The sequence below is a fragment of the Anopheles merus genome, chromosome 3L (genome assembly GCF_017562075.2).
Source record: "Anopheles merus strain MAF chromosome 3L, AmerM5.1, whole genome shotgun sequence".
In the NCBI taxonomy this organism is placed as follows: Eukaryota; Metazoa; Arthropoda; class Insecta; order Diptera; family Culicidae; genus Anopheles; species Anopheles merus.
The window spans coordinates 34,532,539-34,548,788 of NC_054085.1; the positions used below are offsets into that span (position 1 = coordinate 34,532,539).

At 44.8% G+C, this 16,250-nt stretch overlaps 2 protein-coding genes across 11 annotated transcripts in view; both read left to right on the forward strand.

Annotated features, from left to right (window-relative positions):
- LOC121598851 (chromodomain-helicase-DNA-binding protein Mi-2 homolog) overlaps nucleotides 1–276 on the forward strand; it is an 8,563-nt gene extending 8,287 nt beyond the window's left edge. Inside the window, exon 3 of the mRNA XM_041926195.1 lies at nucleotides 1–276. This exon is cut by the window's left edge and continues 436 nt beyond it. The gene's annotated coding sequence lies outside the window, so the exon portion shown is untranslated.
- A 1,403-nt stretch (nucleotides 277–1,679) lies between these two features.
- The window catches only part of LOC121598850 (6-phosphofructo-2-kinase/fructose-2,6-bisphosphatase), a 34,680-nt gene continuing 20,109 nt past the window's right edge, over nucleotides 1,680–16,250 (forward strand). For 3 of the 10 annotated variants that reach the window (XM_041926187.1, XM_041926188.1, XM_041926189.1), the window contains exons 1-8: nucleotides 1,680–2,206; nucleotides 10,288–10,574; nucleotides 11,216–11,350; nucleotides 12,474–12,731; nucleotides 12,800–13,018; nucleotides 13,086–13,320; nucleotides 13,388–13,515; nucleotides 14,320–16,109. In XM_041926187.1, the coding sequence (XP_041782121.1) occupies nucleotides 1,912–2,206; nucleotides 10,288–10,574; nucleotides 11,216–11,350; nucleotides 12,474–12,731; nucleotides 12,800–13,018; nucleotides 13,086–13,320; nucleotides 13,388–13,515; nucleotides 14,320–14,439 (1,677 nt within the window). In that variant the 5' untranslated portion in view covers nucleotides 1,680–1,911 and the 3' untranslated portion in view covers nucleotides 14,440–16,109. Of the gene's footprint in view, nucleotides 2,207–9,589; nucleotides 10,202–10,287; nucleotides 10,575–11,215; nucleotides 11,351–12,473; nucleotides 12,732–12,799; nucleotides 13,019–13,085; nucleotides 13,321–13,387; nucleotides 13,516–14,319; nucleotides 16,110–16,250 lie in introns of those variants that run through there. The other 7 variants (XM_041926193.1, XM_041926191.1, XM_041926184.1 and 4 more) reach the window with 5 other exon arrangements.

Consider the following 16,250-nt stretch of genomic DNA (forward strand, 5'->3'; position numbering starts at 1 on the left):
TCTTCGCATACAATTTAATTCTCTTTTTTATAATATTTAGAATAACGAACCACCACGGAACACACACATACAAACGAATAACGAATTCATTGGCGGGAAGAAGTAATAGTATGAGGCACATTTTCACCCCCCACTTTAGGACGCACGATATAGAGCGCCGTCCCATCCAGAAATGCACTTGCGATAATTGGGTGGCACCCCGATTGGACAAATTTTGGATTTAAGGAAGGGATCATTTTACTGTGCGCAACAAAAATAGATACACATTTCTGAACAGATTGCAGAGGAATCAGTACTAGGTAGAGGAGGGAAGCATAATCTGCTTCGGGGCGTGCGTATAGCGATTGTGTAAGAAAGCAAACAACCACTTAAATTAAGACAAGATTAGCGAGTAACATACGGTACCGTAACTTTAGGATTGGGCTGCGCTCTCAGGGGCGTCAGCAAATGACCTGTGTAAGCATATAAATTATCGACTAAAAACACTGGCAAACCGGGCTTCTAAAACACGGTTCAAATAAACTCTCACCAAAAAAAAAGCAAAATTGAAGTGTCTGACCTTTTTATTTAAATGTATTTAGATAAAAGGCTTGAATTTGAGGAACGAGCAGCACAGAGAGCTGTTCGCTAAATACAATGTTGGTGTTGGGCGATGTTTGGCCATATTGTTCGCCAACAACTTCAAACTTCCAACGTTGCACTTGCAGGGTTTCCTCTTCGTTGGCATCGAATGACAGCAATTTGTACGGATTTCTGATTTTTATCATTATTTACAGTAAATACACTTTGCCTACTTAACAATATAAGTGCAAAAGCTACTTGCCAACCCAACTAATGTTACCATGTTTGTATCCATAAGTTATAAGTTCTATGTAAGGCACATGGCATGCCATGGAGCTAAGTGCAGCATCATTTGATGAAGCACACATTTAACGAATGAAGGTACCACAAAGCAAAACGGGAACAATAGAGTGGAAAATTCCATACAACCAAAAAAAGGAACACAGCTCCTTCTTAAGATGCCTTCATCGTCAACTACCTGCTAGAGGTTTTGGTTCGGAAACTTTCCACTACATAATTAACCATTCAAAAAAGCTTTTCCTATTCGCGAGAAGGTAGCCAAAGTCAGGCAGGTACACTTGTGTTTGGAAAATTTTCCACTCGCACCAATGGGACCCAATTCGGCACCCAGCAGGATGCCGGCCTAGGAAGAAAGGTGAAAGGAATAAAATTTCCAACCAAAAAAAGCCGCGCCATATACGAAACGGAAGAAAATGTAAACAAAACGTGCGTTGTCAACGCGCACCAAGGTCGTTTCGGGGCGCGCTCTCCCGGCGTTGTGCCATCTCTCTCTCTCGCTTGCTCGTTTGCTCACTCTCTGTCTCGCATTGGCCGGTTGAAAAGCGTGAGCATGGAGCGACCGCTCGCCGGATGCAATTCTCTCACTCTCTCATTCTCCGTTTCAGCGACCGATAGCAAGCGGGCAGAATGAAAGAGACAACAGTACATATCACGGAGTACCACAGCTAGTTTGAGGGGGGGGTTTGGAGGTAGTGGATGCGCACGCCCAAGCGACAAAATCGACAGGCTTTCTCGGTCTCTCAGGTTTACTGATGTATTGGGTAGAATGAAAAAGCATGTCGATTTTGTTAGTTGGGCGATGGCAGCTGTACTTCAAACGTTGCGACAAGCATTCATTTGACGGATAGCAGCGATAGCGAGTGGTCGTTCTTCCCGCGCCTCGACATTCTTCTGTCAGTTCAGTGCGCGCAGCGTTCCCGCGTGTGTGTGTGTGTGTTAGTGAAATTATTGTTGTGCTGTGTCGGTATTACTCCGGACGCGTCCGGCGCGCGCCCTTTTGGATTTTATCAGTGATTAATCGTCCCAAAAACACCTGCTCCCGTGCCCACGATGGACGTAATAGTGAGTGCTGGTGGTGGTGGTGCCGGTGGTAGTGGTGCCACCGGCAGCAGCAATCCGGCGACCGGCCCGTCCCTACCGGCGACTGCCCCGACCGCGTCCGCCGTGGCCGCGGCCATCGCGTCCCGTTCGCTGCGAGTGCGCACATCGAGCCAGAGCGGCGGCAAGCAGTACGGCGAGGCGCTCAGCGAAATTCAGCTCTGCCCCAGCGTCATGTCCGAGGGCACGCGGAAGATGCTGCCCCCGACGACCGAAACCATCCAGACGAAACCGTTCCCGATACGGGGTAAGTGTCGGGCTTTGTGTTTTTTTTTTCCAAGCAGCAAAATCAACAACAACAACAACAACCACAAACAACAAAGCAATTCCCGTGCCAAACGTGTTCAACATTTCCGCCGGTATGCAAGCGAAATAGAAGCGAAACAAGGGAGGCATTTTTCTACCCCGTTTCTCCTACCACGAAAAGGGCGGGTGGTAGGCATTGTGGAAACTATGGCAACGAGCGTAAATTGGAGTGCGAGATTGAAATGCGCACGCGAGCGAATCTGGGAAGAGAAGGAGCAGGAGAGAGACAGAGAGTGAGTCGGAAGGGACCGGCTGAGAAGAATATCACGCCATACGATTATGCTCCTCCCGTCCGTCTGTCCGTCCCCTCCGACGCATACAGTGCGTGTGTTGCGCCGTGACCATGAAAGTGACGTAGAAGGCACAACCGAGTGACACCGGCGATGATAGTGATGATCTCGGGAGGGACGGTATGTAGTAAAGCATATATCCGGGGACGCGGATTGACGGAAGGGGAAAAAGAGGAACCGAAGAGTAGCAAGGAAACTGGCAAAAAGGGGGGTATAGGAAACAGTTGGAAGCGACATAACCATTGACGCGGGTTTGCACACCCAAAAGTCGAGTGGCTAGAAGAAGCAGAAGGAAAATTCACACACACATACACATACTTCAAACATTTTCGTCCTACTACGGATGGGCGATGGAGACGCTCGGTGGTGAAAATTTTGGTACGGGCGCTACATTAAAAATAGAACTCCGCGCTGTGTATTCGCGGGGCGCAGTATTCCTGGTTGTTTTACAAATTTTGTGACCCTTCTTCTACTTTTGCTTTTTCTTTTTTTTGTTGGTTTCAAATATGCATTCCTGTTCCCCCGCAGTGGCCAGGAACATCAGTGCCAAGGAAGCAAAGCACGTTTTTGGGCGGTGTTTTGCCATTTTTTTGGGTGGTCTTTTGCTCCCGTCCGATCATACGCTACCCTCGTGCACTTACAGTTGTTGTAGTTTGAGGTGGTTAGATTCGTATTTTTTTCTTGCTTGTCACATTACAACCTTTTAAATAACACATTCCGTCGCCACTAGACCGGTAACTTGGAAGACGTAATCGGCTGCTCCACTTGTGTTTGTCAAAGCCTGCTTTATTCGCACTGCTGTGGAAAACTATCCGAACCACTCGCGTGACACTTGTTGGACGAAGCAAGTTCATTTTTCCACGCACCATACCATATGGGGCTTCCTTTTGTTGATTGATTTTCCCTTTCCACATCGTGCCACAAATATTGTCAGGGCCCACCAGAGAAATGTAGGGTGGTTTGTGTTGCTCTAAACGCCCCACACTCCTGTCGGCATCGGATCAGCTGAGAGACGAAAACAGGCCTCCCCTTGATAGGAAGAAGATATATTTTTAATTCCGAACGAATCGCGTCCCACCAAAGGGATGAACCGGATTTCATACTGTTTATGCGTTTGAAAAACGATGTAACTGACCGTTGGGAAGGCCAGGGTCAGGGGTTTTGTTGCTGTCGGGCAACCACATGGAGGCCGTTGAACTGCTAGGGATTAGCTTTAAGGTTTGTGAGTTCGAGCTCTAAAAGAATCTGTTGACCATCTCGTGACTTCGGTTTCAATTTGTATCGCGTGCTTACCATCAATCAAAAACGTCCGTTCTTTTTGGTGCTCTAATTAAGGGAGGTTATCCGGGATCAACTATGCGGTCTATGATGATGGTCTGTTTGTGATCTGGGCTACCGGGAACATCTTTTTTTGGAGGTCGAATTACTAGACGAAGAGACTCACGCATGGAACATTGCTTTTTGGTCAATTGTTTTATGGAGTCCGCTGTTCGATCAGAAAGTGTTGTTAGTATGAATGAAGAATGGATGCCTTACACATCCTAAAGACATATAATGTACTGCTGGAATTGTAATACAATTTCCTGTTTCCCACTTTGGCCTCTCTGAAGCGCGCGTAACGCCAGAAAGGGAACACTCGTTTCTCTTAACGAAAGCGTAAAATGCAACACAATGCCACAGAACCTTCCCTCCTCAAGCGTAGAGTTGAATAATGAGCCTCATTCCCATAAACATACCCCCGCGGGGGAAGACGCCCTTGAACTTGGGAAACCGTACGGAAAGGAAAAGAATGGCACCAGTTGCTCCTCGGCACGAGCAGATGCACCTGACTCACACAGACACACACACACATCAACCAACAGGAAGAGCTTAGCTTCTGGTTGGACAATGTACTACAATGTCCTTGGGGGTTTCCCGCAACACCAATTTTCCACCCATCCTCGCGTCCATCCGTCACGAATGGGTGTGGCACGCTCGGCGAGAGTACGCTTCTTCATCCCCCTTTTTCGCTTCAACGACGTTGGACGCCGTTAGGGTAGTTGCATCTTCGCAAGCGATGGCACGTGCTCTTTTTTGCTCATTTTCCCGCCTGCACTGCAACTTACTTCCCTTCCTGTTCTGTCGCTTGCGCTGTTGTGGTTGCAGTTTAGTGAAGCGTTTATTTTAGTTTATACTATATAACTGTGTGTGTGTGGGGGGGGGGGGGTTCTCGGGTGTGGAAAAGCCTTCCGAATGAACCTGCGCTAGGTTTCCTGGGGGGAGAGAATGATCGAAGCTGTAGAAATGCTGCTCACTCCGCGTGGGAAATGGCTCATCGGGACAAAGTGACGGCACGAAAAGTCATTAGATGATTACGATCGCGCGTCAATAAGCCGGCCGGTGTGTGGGTTTTGTATGCCAACAGCGAATCCACAGACGTACAGATCTGTCTGGCTTGGTGGTGAAAATAATTAATTTATACGAAAACCACACAGTGACACTTTTCAAGGCACGTTCAACACATTTTGTGTCCTTCGGCGATGCACGTGCATCATCATCGCTCAGAACGTGATACCGTTTTGTTGATTGATGTAATGGGCTTTCTGACAGGCAGAGTTTGTGTTATTATCCTCTTTTTTGATACTCTCTTCTGCCCTGCAATTAAGTTATTCGACGACATTTTGACACCTAATTTACAGCCGGATTGATGGATGATTGATGGAGCTGTTTCCAATGTTTGTGAACTGTCTCCAGTAGAGAGGATTGTTGGAAATTAAGTCTTCACAAACTATGGGGTAAGAACACTCCACTATGAAGGCTACAAAGCAGAAAAATATTGGAACAAAAAATTTAATTTTCTTTAGCACTCCAAAATCATTCAATAATCATAACTCATGCTTCATCAGCTTGCCCTGCATGCATGAACCTGTCGTGTGATACACGACCTATCTATCGATAAGATACCGATTTGCGTCCACCGCAAGGGGGATTTCTTCAGCACGTCTTGCCGAGATAGCGCAAAACAGTTCATGCCTGCAAAACGGATAATTGTATTTCCGTATTAGACTGGAAAATAGGATGTCCGTAAAGGTCTTCCTTTTATGCTTGTTGAAAAAATATACCTAGAGCCTACTAAAGAGATGCCGGAAGATCGTAGTGGTGGCCAATTTGGCGCCCTGGGAAACACGCACCTCCGTTTAGGCTTATCAGGGTCAGGTCTTATCGTGCACCCGCCAAGAGTAGCTTTGTAGTCGTTGAACTTGCCTGGTGGAGACACTTGGTTCCTAGCTATTATTACCCGCAGCGATGCTAATCTACCGTGCTCCAAGCGGTAGCTCTAAATAGCTTCGAATGTTTGATGGAGGGGTTTGTTGTGTTTCTGACCTTTTTTACGACTTGGTGGTGGTGCCGGTTCGCTTTGCAGTGTAATTGTTTGGTGTTGTGGTGTTTCCTATGATGTACTAATCGAATGTCTAGGAATTCCAGTAAAATCCAACAAGATCATGGATTCTCATTGGTAAATGCAAACGTCGGATTCGATTTATTTAGATATTTTCCAAATGGTACATCACTAGCAGAATATTGTTTACTTACTGTCCGCAAAGAAATACACTTTCCCGCCGATAACGGCAACGAGGCCAACAGCATGACGCAAATCCGACTTTAATCAGTACGAATTTTTAGCACGGACAAACAACGAACCGTCACCGATCATCCGCTCCCAGTGATCTTACGATGACCACAAGGTCGCGTTCCAGTGACGCGTGTGTGTGTATCTGCGCTCGCTCGGATTTGCCAGGCAATTCTATTAAGACATCTTCGTAATCGATTACGTCGCAGCGAAATCTCGCCTCTCGGATGATGTGCCTACCATGCGCGCGCGGTCCAGAATGCGCGGACAGAGCCAGAGTGTTGGCGGGTTTGTTTAGTTTTGTGGTTTGGACCGCTTATCAGTGGCGAGCGTACGTTACGGTGAACCTTAGGGGCCATTATCAAGCGAAAGTGATTTACGATAGCCTGGTTGCGTCTTTAGGGGCCGGCTGTTGCTGAGGCCGGCGCACTTGGCCGGTGCTATACATGTATATAGTAATAATGCATTATCTGTTTGGTCTATCACGGGTGCCGCTCGGTTCCTTTCTTTGCAGTGGTCGCTGTACACTTTGCTAACCATTCGACCGTGACATTGCGAGTGACATCTTCCTATTGGTGAATGTATTCTGGCGGTCAAACGAAAGACAAATTGGATGATTCTTACTCTGGTTGCATGATCACTCCTGAAGCTCTGCTGTCAGATTTCATTTCACATTAGAAACACAGTTAGAAACAGTGCTATTACCCATAGCAAAAATGAGTCATAAAGCGCTACTGCAACGGGATGATTAGCGCCAAGTAGAAAATGAAACTGCAACGCAACGCTAATATGCAGCTGCGGCGAAATATGAGCTGTTTGTTTACTCACCCGACTCGGACCCACCACCATCACCGCCAGTTCTAGGGAATAATGATAAACAAACGCGCAATCACACTTGCACACTCTTGTACACCTTATAGGGTCTTTTTAACCGTTGGGAACGCTTCTAGCTCTAGTTGAAGGTGTTATGTTTGATTGATTGATTTGTTGCAAAATCAATAAAAATATGTCGGTGGTTAAAAAAAATCACAAAAATCTAATTTCAAAAATCAACAGGGTATTATTGGTGTTAATTTATTGATTTGACCACCTTAGGACACGTTTAGAATAATTTTAATTACTTCTGTGTACAGAAAACCTTCCTTTTACTGTCTCACAACGAATCAATTGCTTTTATTTACCACTCAATACACAACTCTATTCACAAGAGCACGTCAATTGCTGTTCCGGTTCTGAGCTGTGGTCAAACAAATCGTGACCACGAACTTAATCCTTCGTCGTGTGAAAATGGACCAATTTCGAATGCAATTATGGTCCGAAAATTCGTGCAAAGCGCTCTAATTAAATCCGGATCGTGGCAGAGCGGGACTCTGGCCATGTGTTAGACTATCGCCTAGGGCGGCACGTGTGTTTGGGGCCACGTTTTAGTAGAGAAAAAAGCCGTTGCGTGCTTGTCGCTCAAACAGGTGATTCTGCTGCGGGTGTTGGTGCGTAATATTGATTTGCTAGGCGAAACCCAACACTGTGGTATTGATTTGATGTGGTTAATCTTCTTAGCGTGATATGCAAAGAAACAAAACAAAAATTGCTTTGAAGAGCGATCTTCCTCACTTATCTAATATGAACTTCCTGCGGGTTATTCTTCCGTCAACCGGTTCTGATGCGTTCTGAAAATAAACACGCTTCGATCACGTGACAACATGCCATGGGTGTGTTTTTTGGCGCTCTACACCTGTGCGTCTTCCTTGCGTTGCTTGGAATAGGGGTGGAGAAACAACCCCCGAAAAAGACAACAACCGAGCGCCAATACCACCCTCCCAGTGTGTAACGGGTGACGAATTGGCAAGACGACGATGAATCCGGTTTTAGCGTCATCAAACACACACAACCGCGCGCGCGAACGTACGCGGCTTTGCGGTTTTGCTTGCGCATTTTCAAACCCGTGCCTTCCCATCGTTATTGCTTGACACATGTCTCTGGCGGTTTACGCCGTTGGCTGGCGCTTCTTCGGCGTGCTTCTTCGGGTTGTTACCATATTTAACGTTTCCTGCTCAATTTGTCATCACTGTCGATCGTGCGCTGTTCGTCAGCTAAATTTTAGTGGTTAACGCTCCCATGGTGGCGGTAGGAGGAGTGCAGGATGAGAAGGGTTTTTTTTGTTACATTTAAACCTTTTTTGTGGAAGTATAGTACCGTACCCTCGCTCAGACCTAAAAAATTTGGCCAAAAAATTAATGGTGGCCAAATTCTTTGAACTCACTTCTCGATAAGGCGATAACAAAATGCTTGATGGTTGACACGCATTAGCGCCGCGATTTGTTGTAAATCAGGAGACAGCGTGTTGCATGAATGAAGTGTTACAGTGTGTGCCTGGTGTGCGGATCAGAATTGCAAATTGATGCCAAACAAGTAGCCGCGCCAACAACTGGCGGCCAGGCACGTGTTCACGCTTGTGGAAAGTAGCGATTTTGTTGCAATTTTCTACGAACACTCTGGTTAGACACCGATGAGTGCAATAGGAAATAGGAAAAAGGAAGGGTGGTACGTAAGGATCCTACCCTATGGTTGAATTGTAAGTCATTCGTATGCAAATGGAATTACACAAATCACTGTGTTTTGTTGCTGATGAACTTCCATAAGGAAAGGAACTAATGACCATATTTACCATTTATTTATCTATTGGTTATTTGTGGCTTACACTGGATGAGCTACGTGTAATACAGTTTAACTTTATAAAGTATACTTTGCGCCTTGTGAAATACTCAGAGAGTATACTTTATATTCTGAACACGAAAGGTTGGTTTCTTTGCTAACTTAAAGCCATACGTCCAACAGGTGGCGCTAACATCACATGAAGGAATAATTGCCCGCTAGGTGAAAACCGATTCTCATGAGTGTTGGCGAGTGCTTCAAATGCATCAGCTGATCCGGCTGAGCTAAAATTGAACATGTTTCATGCATGATAATCATTCTCAACTCCATGTATTTGATGAAATTAATATGTAATATTTTAATAGACAACAAAGTTTCCGGAATGTTTTTGCATGTTATCCTTAAGATCAAGCATCTTGTAACAAACTTACCAGCCGCCGGATGTGGTATCTGGTTTCATCCAGGTATTTTCCTCGCACTGATTTTTGCGCGTGCCTCTTTGAATTGAGGTCCTACGCGTTGAGCAACTTTTCTACGGCCCTTACCCATCAATTTGCAAATGCTATGCAAATAATTGAACAAAATTGCCTACATAAAATTTAGTATTTTAGTAACCACCAAGTTTATTTACGTTTTTTTCACGCTCACAAAAGCTCACTTGAAAACGAGACCTGTAGGCAAGTAAAGGAAGGGTACAGAAAATGAGCGAGATGCAGTGATGCAGTGAACGTCAAAATGTTGTACGGGCGAATTTGACAGCTCCCGGCGTTCAGCTGCGCAACAACAACAACACAGCATCGGATTTGTGCAACAGTAATAAAAAAGAACAATCAAACATTGTGCAACTTTCCCCATCTTTCACATCTCGCCATTTGTTTTAACGTGACAAAAAACACGATTTTACTCTCGGCCAGAGTTTTTAGTTTAACCAGTAGCAAAAACCACCAACCATTGAACGCTTCACAGGAGGTGCTTGGTGGAGGTGGAGTGGGACGCATATGAGGGAACGGGAAGCATCGGTACAGATTGCATCGTTATCTAATTTCTAGGCCGTGGTCGGTTTGCTTCGTCGCTTCGTTGCATTGCCTGTCCCTTCGCCTCATTCGGCGACGGAGTAAGATTGCAGTAGGACGGCCCTACGGGAAGCGCGCACAGTGCTGGTTTAGCGATCGGGCCGTGGAGTATGTGCATTCGGCTGTGAATAGTGTAGCTGGAAGTACATCGTAACAAATCCCAATTGTAGTCCATCAACGTTCAAGCCCTTTTTGCAATTCGGTGAAAGTAGTGCTGCGGGAAGTAGACATGGCAACTGGCGAAAAAGAATCCAGCGACAATATGATCTCGCTCGGATGGAAATTTCTCAACAAGGAAACGTTTGGCAATGGTGCGAAAAATAGCCTTGGAAAACCACAACCGATTATCCAAATGTTCGTTTATTTATGTTTTATGATTTGCTTCTTTTCTTCCCAGGCGAGCGTGCCAACTATGTGAACAGCCCGCACGTGATTGCGATGGTCGGGCTGCCGGCCCGCGGCAAAACGTACATCTCGAAAAAGCTGTCCCGCTACCTAAACTGGATCGGCATCAACACGAAGGTGTTCAATCTGGGCGAGTACCGGCGCCATGCGACCGACGCCTACCGCAGCCATGAGTTTTTCCGCCCGGACAATGAGGAAGCGATGGCGATCCGGCAGCACTGTGCCGAGCTGGCGCTGGAGGACGTTTGCAACTGGTTGGAAAATGGTGGCGAAGTGGCGGTAAGTCTATCGGTGGGAAGGTTAAAGGTTGATTTGAGCGTGCAAGAGAATGGTAGGAAGGAGGAAAGCTTATCAATTAATTCTATTTACAACATGATTAGGATACTTTTTGATGCCGTGTATCGATAAACACAACTCATTGTGCGATTACTGGATTGCCTTAATCTTATACCTCCGCGCTTTGTTAGTTATAAATCGTTCCAAACGAGGCCACAGCTTGGGCGCGTGCTGAAGCTGTTGTGGTTGTAATGGAAACAGAAAGAATCGATAAGAAATTGACTGGCCGCTGCAGTTTGAATGCATCCGGAATGATGCGATGCGACGGTGTACAAATTAAACGTACGTCGTCAGGAAGTATGGAAACATGAGGGGAAGGGACAGGCCAATGGTGCAAAGGTTTACAAGCAAACTTCGGCTGGATCATGTTTGTTTGTTTGTTTGGTAGATTGTAGGGTTGTTTATGAACAGCTGTGTAACGTACACCTAGAACCATCGCGAATGGGAGACGTTTGCTCCCTGTTTGCTACACGAAATGAACACAAATTACTCAGCTTCATAAATTCCACTGTACGCTTTCGATTTTATTCCCACAGCTATAATTTTGAGAGAATATTAATATTTCAATCTTTCGTTTATTGTAGGTGTTTGATGCTACAAATTCTACCCGCGACCGGCGTCAGATGATACGCGAAATTGTGGTAAAAAAGATGGGCTACAAGCTCTTTTTCGTCGAGTCGGTCTGTGACGATCCCAGCATTATCGAACAGAACATTATGGTAAGCATAACGTGGTTGGAGCATCGTGTGGCGGTACATAGTTTCTCTTCCAACGCTTTGGCCCATTTCACATTTGACCTTTTTGCTGTTTAAAAAAACAGAAAACGAAAAAGTTAGCTTTGAATTAGCGATTATTTGATTAATTGTAACGAACATCAATCAAACAATAGAATATGTATTTCCTTTACGAATCGAATACGAATACGCTTACGTTTGACGTCCGGTTTTCCTCCCATTCATCATGCCAGGTCAAGATCAGTGGCTTGGAGCATCATCCGCCATTAATTCCGAACGAGGTGACTATTGTTGTGCAGTGTGTGTGTGTGTGTGTGTGTGTGTGTGTGTGTGTGTGTGTGTGTGTTAAAGATGATTAACACAACGGCTAGTGTCCGCATACACATACATTTTCCATAAATGAAGTCACTAACCGTTTTACGACTGGTGTAGATTTTGTGTGTTTTCTGTGTTGTTCGTGGTTTGCCCATGTGCTCGTACCGCCGGTAGCTGCTCCATGTGTGAATTTAGGTACAGCAGCATCCTTTCCACATTGGGCACCGTTTCGCCCTTGTTTATCGCTGCGGCGTGAAGCCGTTCCAGGTATGATCGAGCGATTTCCACCTTGCCGCTCGGTATGTTGCTACAGTTCGATGCCACCAGGGCTATCGTTATGATGGTTTTCACAAGATTTGTTCCTTCTTCTAACGGGTCCGAAGGGTGTTGATTGATGGATGGATCCATAATTTTGGTTGCATTAATACAAAAATACGAAATAAAAGGTGTAGACCAATGACATTTGCAAAAATGACATTTGTCAAGGCATACGTTGATGAAAGGCGATGGTCCTAGTCCATTATTAATGCGCTAACTCTCTCCTCGTTTTAACTTAAAATTCTTTAAAAATGGATGCGTTTGTTGTTCTCGAACCTATTTTATGTAGTTTGATTGATTTGTTAACCGTTGAATTGTTTTCTCATTGATAAAAAAAACAATGTGCCTCATCCTGACAACATACTTCCAACAACAAACCCCCAAAAAAAGGAAAGTAACTAACAAACAGTTGTGTTTTTTTGTTGTTTTCTTTTCGGTGCTCGCGTGGCAAATCGCACTCTTTCACTCCCCATAGGAAGTAAAAGTAAGTAGCCCCGACTATCGGAACATGAACATGGATGAAGCGTTGTCGGACTTTCGGCTGCGCATCGAGCACTACCAGGAACGGTACGAGCCGCTGAGCGAGGAACTGGAGAAGGATCTGTCCTACATGAAGATCTACAACACGGGCGAAAAGGTGGTGGTGCACAAGCACGAAGGACACATACAGTCGCGCATCGTGTACTATCTGATGAACATTCACATTACCCCCAGAACGATCTATCTCACCAGAGTAAGTAAAATACGAAAAAAAAAAATAGAACACGCAAAACCCATCACGTAACCTTTGCCTCTGCCCAGCACGGAGAAAGCGAACACAACCTACAGGGACTGATCGGTGGCGATTCCAATCTGAGCGAACGGGGCCGCCGCTACGCGCAGGCACTTGCCAAGTACATCGACGAGCAGCAGATCGAAGGACTGCGCGTGTGGACGTCCTGGCTCAAAAGGACAATACAAACCGTCGCCGATGTGAACGCACCGCAGGAACGCTGGAAGGCGCTGAACGAAATCGATGCGGTAAGCATTTTCTCACCTTAACGCTTCCGGATCGGCGTTTTCATCATACTTTCACTTTGTATCGTAGGGCATTTGCGAGGAAATGACATACGAAGACATTCAGCTGCGTTTCCCGGAAGAGTTTAAGGCACGCGATCAGAACAAGTTCGCCTATCGCTATCCGCGCGGCGAGAGCTACGAAGATCTGGTGGTGCGGCTGGAACCGGTCATGATGGAGCTGGAGCGGCAAGGGAACGTGCTGGTCGTGTCACACCAGGCCGTGCTGCGCTGCGTGCTGGCATACTTTTTGGACAAATCTGCCGGTAAGTAACACGATGGAGGATATCCTGTGTGGCAAGAAATAATGGGCGTTTGTGTGGGCCTTTCCAGATGAACTTCCGTACTTGAAAGTGCCTCTCCACACGATCATCAAGCTGACGCCGGTCGCGTACGGTTGCAAGGTGGAACACATTATGCTCCCAATTCATGCCGTCGATACGCATCGTGCCAAACCAGAGGTGAGTGTTTGCGTTGCTCGTGCGCCTAACGACTCGTTTTTGCAAAGATTTAATCCATTCTGTCCCTAACCAAAATGCTATTACTGACCATCGTCCGTTGCTTTGTTGTCGTTTTTGTATGCTTGTTTCGCGATTATGATTGAACTGTTTGGTTACGGTTGCTATTAATTCAAGGTAGAGGTTTGGGTGTGGGTGTGTTGTAAGTGTTGTGCTAATCCGGTTTTTGTGGGGTAAATAGGGTAAGTAGGGTGGCACTAAAATTAGTTTCGCTCAATCGGAGTATCTATTGTGTCGAGAAAAGGTTAGTAATATCGACTTACTGCAGAGGGTGGTTAAAGCAGACGTGCTGAAAGTGTCGTTTGCTGTGCCTGTAAAACGGCTACAAAACCTATCGCCGTAAGATTTTCCCATACTCGCTCTTCCTATCCTCCTTTTTCTGTCCTCTCCTTTCTTGCCTAATGCGCCGATCCCATGTATAACAATCGTACCCTTCACGCTACTCCGCTAGCTTCCTCAACTAACAACGCTGTACTGCTGTCGATTTGAAACTGATTCGGTTTGTACTAACAGCTGTAGTGAAAATTGATTACTGCTGTTGTTTGAAAGCAGCTCAAAATTTAAACATCAACCTTATATCTTTCTTTCTTTCTCCAATACTGATTACTTTACACTCTCATGGGACAAACGCACATGTGGGCGGTCACGTTCCAATCATACATACCCTTCCCGTTCTATGAACTCTCCTCCTCCTCCTTCTCCTTCTCCTTGCACCACTGTCCACTATCCCAAACCTTTCTCTTCCAGAGTGAGCTGGATCTGGACGATTCCTTCGACAGCACCGCGGGCGGTAGCCCTCCGAACGGAAAGCAGATCATTCTGAACGGCTCCAATGGAGAATGTCGTTTCTTTCCCAACAACTCGTAAATCGTCGCTTCTAGTAGGGCATTATTACACGGGGGCAGTTCATGTTTGCTAAAACTGTCCCAAAAGTTCTGAGTAATATGTGTAGAGGGTTTTTTTTTATTTAGTTTTTAAACAATGTTCGTTGTTCTCTTTGCTTATTGTGGTGGCTAAAATGTTTCTTTTCCGGATTAGTGGACATTGCTGGTTGAGTCTTTTTTTATATATTTTAAATCATGTGATGTTTCACCAGGCTCTTCTGTCTTACTTGGACATCACTTACCATTTGCTTTATTTGTTGTATCACATTATCAATCATTTCATTTGTAAAGGATATTCTGGTCTTATGTTTGTGGGTCTGCTATCATTTTTAAATTGTTTTTTGTTCCACATGAAGGGTACCTCATTCATAATTTGTTGTTTAGGATGGAGAGGACAATAAAATGGCAGTAATTGGGTTATCCTTTCTTTTACTATCGCTTTTAGAATGCTCTTCCTTTGTACATTCTCGTTACAATACATCATTTCACGCATACAAAAACATTGCAAATCCATTCAAGCTAACAAACAAACAAACCGTCTAACTGGGTGTGGGATGGGATTTCAAAATTGTGTTTTCTAGGTACCGGGTCAGCTAGATGCAAAGTTTGTGGGGAAACCAAACCCAAACCCAGCGGAGAAAAAGTAGACCATTAAACACCGAAGGATCTCTGACTCTCTGCCTCATTCTCTCCCCGCGGCTGGAATGCGCTTTTGCGGTTTATTTTTGGTATGGCTGATTGCAATCACGTAGCATTTTGATATTGCATCCCCAAAACACCCTGACACCCAACGATGCCATTGATCGAAATCGTTGCCTTTAGATACTTCTCCAGTTGGTAGGAAATGGGATGATACGCCTAGCAGGGTCGTAGAAATGGTAGTTCCATACCGAGTCCAGTGTGTCGATCAAACACGTTCGTACCTTTGCTATTTTAAGAGATGTTGGTGAAATGAACAGACGATGCACAGAGTCATGTACAAGACAGTCGTAGTGTGTGTAAGGGAAATGGTAGAGTATATGAAGTTGTAAATAAGATTACAGAATCAGCCAATCGCTTATTGTTTGGTTGTATGCTTTTTTTTAAATACGTTGTACGATTTTTTTCGCTACAAATCTATAGCACTCCTCAAACATCATTGTGCATTTGTTGGTTCTCTTCTAATTTGTCGATATTTAAAGCTAGTTTAGTGGAAAAAAAACATTAAACGTCACTAAAAGACATATGATTTGTGGGGTATGTACGTAAAATCTTGATAAAACCTCAGATTTTAATTGTGCAAAATGGTTAATTTAATGAAGTATAACAAAAACGAAGGTAAAACACACACATACATTCAAAGAACAACATTTATTATGATAGATGTCCTATAGCTGTTGTTCAGGAATATTCTCTTATAGGATTCCTTGCCCGAGTCTGAACAGTCGTAGGTTAGCGAATGAAATAAAAAAAAACAGCACAGGATCAAGTAATAACTACCCTAGACACATAAATATAGCAAAAGCGGGCTCTTTACAGGGTATAATAACAATCGAAACTAAAACTGAATAAAAACAGCAGCTCGCGCAAAACACAATACTACAGATGTTGAAGATATGATGGTGAACCATATTTAATCGAAGGAACGAAATTGCCTGTTGAAAGTTAAACGAGGTAAGTAGAGTAGTTTTCTTTTAAGAATGATTAAAATTATTTTTTTGGTTCTAACTGCACCTTGTGAGTGAGTGAGTTCTAATTGTGATTAAAGTAAACGTGTTGTTCATTGTGCAGATATTTGATATTGAAAACTCTTTT